This window comes from Papilio polytes, unplaced genomic scaffold, assembly GCF_000836215.1.
Source record: "Papilio polytes unplaced genomic scaffold, Ppol_1.0 DF821289.1, whole genome shotgun sequence".
NCBI classification, from domain to species: domain Eukaryota; kingdom Metazoa; phylum Arthropoda; class Insecta; order Lepidoptera; family Papilionidae; genus Papilio; species Papilio polytes.
The window spans coordinates 5,835,808-5,841,408 of record NW_013527915.1 but is presented as its reverse complement, the minus strand read 5'-3'; the positions used below and the strand labels follow the sequence as shown (position 1 = coordinate 5,841,408).

The window sequence follows — 5,601 nt, the reverse complement described above, 5'->3', positions numbered from 1 at the left end:
TATTATTATTATTATTATTTATTAATATTATTTGCTTATAAACTACAGTCAATAGTTATATTACATAAAGGTATGGTGATTTCGAATATTTATATCATGAATATCACAAAGTTCGAAGGAGGCGAGTCTATGTTAAAAAGTTATAGTAAAATATAAAAATAAATCTAGATAGGGCGCAGCGAGCGCGAGCGAGGGAGGCGCTCGCCGCGCCCTCGCCCGGCGGTCCTCCGGCGGCGCGCACAGATTGAAGCCGAGAGGAAGGAAGAGCCGACACCGCCCGGCGCCGGCGGAGGAGCGGGGCGCGCGACTAGCGAGCTGCTCAGCGTTGGAACAGCGGGTTCGGGAAGTCGGGTGGGTGCGGCAGCGGCGCTGGCGGCGGCCGCGCGCGGCGCCACGCCACCAGCCAGCACGCCACGGCCGCGGCTACTGCCACCAGCGCCAACAGAGCCGTCAGCGCCAACGCCACGGCCAGCCCAGCGGCCGACACGCACACCTCGCCGCCGGACGCGCCGCCGGCGCCGCCCGAGCTGCCAGCGTCCCGCTGCCGGGCCACTCGCGACGGGTCGCGTCGTTCCAGCGTCAATATCGGATTCGATTCGACGACTACCTCCTCCCTGAATTGACCTTCGTTTCCGTACAGGCTATTCTTAGGATCGATTACTTCTCGTTTTCTACGCTTTCCGAAAGCGTCGTATCCGCGACAGTTAACCTAAAATGTGTATACAATGTTTAATTCCAGTGATGAATAACAATCATGTTTGATGCAAAGAATGTTCTGGAAACACGGTAAAAATATTTGCGTTCATATCTACACGTTTGCCTTTGCTTATGCAATTGAATGAATTCATATTCAATCGTATTTTAGCTGTTCACAAATATTTTGTTGAATAGATATAGGTAATCTGCAACTTCATTGAATTACAAAAGATCTTACCGGTTGACATTTTCCAAAGCAGACACGTATATTACATTGGAATCGAATATTATCGCTACTTGGGAACTTAAACGCGTTGAAAGCTGCCCGTAAAGCGCTTCCGTCCTCGCTTCTTTCCCATTCTCCAAAGATCGCGGCGTCCGTAGCGCAGCCGTCCGCGTCCGTTACGGTGTATTCGTTTTCTATGTTCGTCGATGCTTCACTCGTCTTCGCTATACAACTTCGTGCAAACCCACCATATATACCTGTGCAGAATGCAATATATTAACTAGTTATAAAATGTTTAATGATTTCACTTTGTTAACAATCACAATGTCAAAGCTCGACGTCTTATACGAATATTAATGCTTTAGAGGGGTTGAAGTTTGCGCCAGAATTACCCTGACGCGGTTAACATTGGATGTTGTTATCACATTCCCAGCTTTGACAAGTTTTTCAGCTTTTGTAGATTTCTTGGTAAAATTATTAATTAACATACTTGATGGTTGAACATCCACTTGTAAGACGAGATTCTCTCCGATTTCGGCAGAGCTGACTTCGTCACCAGATCTCGATACAATTCTCATGGAGCAGGTGGGCGGCGGCCCCGTGTTGGCTATCGTGCCCGCCGTCGTCAGCATTGATACGTTAAACGCCAACGTCACGTTCTGTTCGCCCGTTTGGTAGATGCATTTGATATGGAACGCCTTAGCGTTTGATGTTAACAGAGTGGGATGAATCTGCATCACCAGCACAAAGCTTGCCAGACCCTGGAAATTAAGAGTTGTAAAAAATATACTCAATTTGTTCTAGATAATAATTAGTACCAACCACTGAAAGGCTAATTATAAACTGAATAGAAAAAGATAGATGCAAAAGAAACACTCACGTTCACATGAACTAAACCGCAATCACCGAAGTGGACTGTAAAGTCGACGGTGCTCTCTTGATTCTCTGGAGTGTGCACGACCAGTCTACACCTCTCGTCCTTACTGTATCCTTTGACATACAGCACCCCGTTGAAATCCTTAATCTTAAGACTGACTCGAACTCCATCCGCTAGGCAGTGAACCTAAATATACGCATTATTTATGATTAACAATACTCTTTTAACATATACGTCTTTTACGTTTTTGCTGTAGGGCTCTTAGACGATTTATTATACAATAATTTTTTAACTGTACCTGCATGTCTGGAAGTGGGAAATCGGTTCTGTAATTATCTTGAGTAGTGGTTGCGTTGTAACATTGAACCCTTGGGTTGCCGATGTAGCCGGGAATGCAGGCGCAGTGCGAGCGGTGTCCGATGACGTCGCAAGTCGTGTGCTGGCCGCAGGGTTCCGCCTCGCAGGCGTGGACGCAGGCACCGTTGATACAGCGCGATTGCTCGTCGCATTGGTCATCCGTGCGGCAACCGATGGCCACGCACGTGTTACCGCGGGGTGTGTAACCTTTGTCCCAGTCGCACACACAACGTCCACGACCGTCTACTGTTCGACCTTCGTTTGCATTGCAAGGTACACAGTCGCCGTTACTATCTATGCCTTGGCCGTCAACGCATTTTGTTGTAGGTGCTGTAAAATATAAAAAAACATATCAATACGCACTTTATTAAGAAATCACTTTATAAAAGAAAGTGCCAAATAGATATATAAATAACGTACTTAAGTATGGTATGCATTCGATGAGTGCATTTCCTTTGTATCCTGGTTTGCATGCGCATATCATGGTTCTTACGGGAAGGGTATTTATCACTTGACATTCGGCGTTATCACCACATGGTGTGGTTTTCGAGCATGGATTGACGCACGTGGCGTTGAGGCACGCTAATCCTGATGGGCAGTCAACATCGGTGGCGCATTGTGGAGCTCCAGTTTTCATGCAGCCATCGTCTGAACTCTGATAGCCCGGTGGACAGACGCAGTACACTTCGTGTAGATGCACTCTACATTCGGCCGGTTCGTTGCAAGTTGTCTCCGAGCATGGTTCCACGCACTTCGAGTTAATACATGACTTATCGGCCGGACAATCACTATTGGCTCGGCAAGATATAGCAGTACAGGCGATGGATGGATTGCCGACAGTTCCCACCTTGCAACGGCAGGAAGCGCGATGTTCTGTTCCGTAACACTCCGCCGAGCGACCGCAGATATTAGCATCGACCGAACACGCTGGTATACAGCGGTTATTAATACAAGTCTCGTCGTCTGCGCACTGGCTGTCGGCGCGACAGGTAATCTCATAACAACCGGTACGTGCATCGCCAATAAATCCTGGTCGACAAGCGCATACTGGTTTGTGATCTTTTATTCTACAATCGGAGTTCGGTCCACAGGAGCATGGATTTTTGCACAAGGAATTTACGCAAGCATGATTTGCACTACAATTATTATCCAAAACACAGACGTTGTCGGTGATCGTTGTTGCTGGTCGGCAAAGGCCGCCGCCGCTGCTTACGTATCCCACTGGGCATGTGCAGAGCATCGTACGAACTGGTAATGTCGGAGAGACTTCACAAGTCGCAGGTGTGGCGCACGGGTGTAATTCTGTGCATGGGTTGACACATCTAGAAGATAGACATGCAAGTCTTGATGGGCAGTCAGCGTCTACAAAGCATAGTGGCGTAGATTCTCGTCGACATTCGACATAGGGGCTACCGGTATAACCTTGGTCGCATTTACAAACTGCGAGATGGTTCCTTACCAAGCAGATGGCATTCGTTCCGCAAATACTTCCAGAGAGACAAGGATCGATACATCTATGCGCGTGACATTGTTTGTCCTGTGGACAGTCACTGTTGGCTCTACATTCGACAAGGTTGCAATTCGTATATGCGTCGCCTTCGAATCCTGATCTGCAGCGACAAAGAGGTTGGTTTCTTTCTACGTAACATTCGGCATTCGTTCCACAAGTGTTGTTAGACAAGCATGGACTTATACAGTTATTATTGATGCAAGCTTGGTGCGATTCACATTCATTATCAGTGCGACAACCGACTATGCGACATGATAGGTATGGATTTCCGTCGTAGCCTTCACGACACGAACATACAGGTCTATGATCCCGAACAAAGCATTCGGCGTTATCTCCGCAACTGCAAGGATTGCGACAAATTCTGTTAACGCACGATTCGCTGTCGCTACAGTCCTGGTCAGATGAGCAACTGAGGGATGGTAGTTGTGCAGGTTTGCATGAACCTCTTTCATCCGGTGTGTATCCTTCCGGACAGCGGCATATTAAGGTACGGAATGGCACGCTGTCTGATACTGAGCACCGAGAATTGCCGACGCATGGTTTAAGTTCGGAACAAGCTTCGCGACATTTATCTCTGAGACAAGCGTGGCCACTAGGACAGTCTCCGTCCATGCGGCATTCTGGTTCTCCTGTGATAACAACTCTTTGGCAATAAGTCAAAGGATCGCCTAGTGGCAGTGTGGGTGGGCACTTACATGCCGCCGCGTGATTACGTGCGTAACATTCTGCATTGCTGGCGCAAGGATTACGACCTTCGACTGAGCAGGCGTCGTGACAAACTCCTTTCACGCAAACACTATCGTCGTTGCAGTCGGTGTCGACCTCACACTCGCTTGATTGACATTTTTCGTAAGGATTTCCTACAGTTCTAAGAGGACAGCGGCAGTTGGGTCGGTGAGCTTGTCCGTAGCATTCCGCAGAGATGGCACACGGTGCTTCAAGAACACAGGGGTTAACACACGCTCCATTGTAACAGGTGTCACTGTCGGGGCATTCATTATCCGAGACGCAGCTTACTGTAAAAAAAAATGAGTTTTAGTACACAATGAAATAATTAACAATTATTGTAATTTATTTACCCAATAAAATACGTACCTTTAGTGCATCCAGTGTAAGGGTTTCCTGAAAAACCAGGTGCGCAGTAACAAACAGGATGATGCCTTACGACGTCACATTCTGCGTTGTCACCGCATACACATGGACTGGCGCATGCGCCGTTTATGCATGCTTGTGATAGTGGACAATCTGAGTTTGCTTTGCAGCCCACTGGTAATACAGATTTGTCTGATGCTGGAAATCAAATTGAAAATGTATTCATTTTATGAATTATTGCTGATACACGCGACTTTGTCCACATAGAAATAGTAAAATAACATAGCTTTTTAATGGTAAAAGATTTTTTGAAATCGGCCTATTAGTTTTTGAGTTATTTCAATATATCCAAAAATTCATTTCTTTCCACTTTAATGTTATTGTATAATAGTATATATGTAGATATAACCAAGCGACGTATGTAATTTACGCATGTGTAGTTTAATAGTTATAACCTAAAAGTAAATGTGTTTAGCCAGTAGTTATGTTTTGGAATGACTTACGTGGTATGCACCGTGAGTTGGCATCTCCGGTGTATTCTCGGGGGCACGAGCACTGCGGCTTATGGTCGATGGCCCGACAAAGCGCACCTACGCCGCATCCGTTTATACAAGGATTGATGCAAGTGCGTTCAACACACGATTGCTCTGAACTACATTCGTCGTCCTTGTAACACTCAACTATAGTAGGTCTTCGTGGTTCTGAAATATTGATTTGTTGTAAACAAAGTATAAGATATGCAATTAAATTTCTGGTTTGAAATGTTATGTTATGTTATTTGTATTACATTTGATAAAACTTACCACTGTTACATTCTATTCTTGGGTTTCCGATATATCCTGG

General features: G+C 46.1%; 1 protein-coding gene across 1 annotated transcript in view; it reads right to left on the bottom strand.

Moving 5' to 3' along the window:
• LOC106109156 overlaps positions 1-5,601 on the bottom strand; it is a 93,510-nt gene continuing 87,909 nt past the window's right edge. Inside the window, exons 125-133 of the mRNA XM_013290560.1 lie at positions 5,562-5,597; positions 5,262-5,459; positions 4,762-4,956; positions 2,577-4,682; positions 2,098-2,486; positions 1,803-1,985; positions 1,413-1,683; positions 935-1,179; positions 1-709 (exon numbers count right to left, since the gene is read on the bottom strand). Coding sequence (XP_013146014.1) covers positions 320-709; positions 935-1,179; positions 1,413-1,683; positions 1,803-1,985; positions 2,098-2,486; positions 2,577-4,682; positions 4,762-4,956; positions 5,262-5,459; positions 5,562-5,597 — 4,013 coding nt within the window. The 3' untranslated portion in view covers positions 1-319. The remainder of the gene's footprint in view (positions 710-934; positions 1,180-1,412; positions 1,684-1,802; positions 1,986-2,097; positions 2,487-2,576; positions 4,683-4,761; positions 4,957-5,261; positions 5,460-5,561; positions 5,598-5,601) is intronic.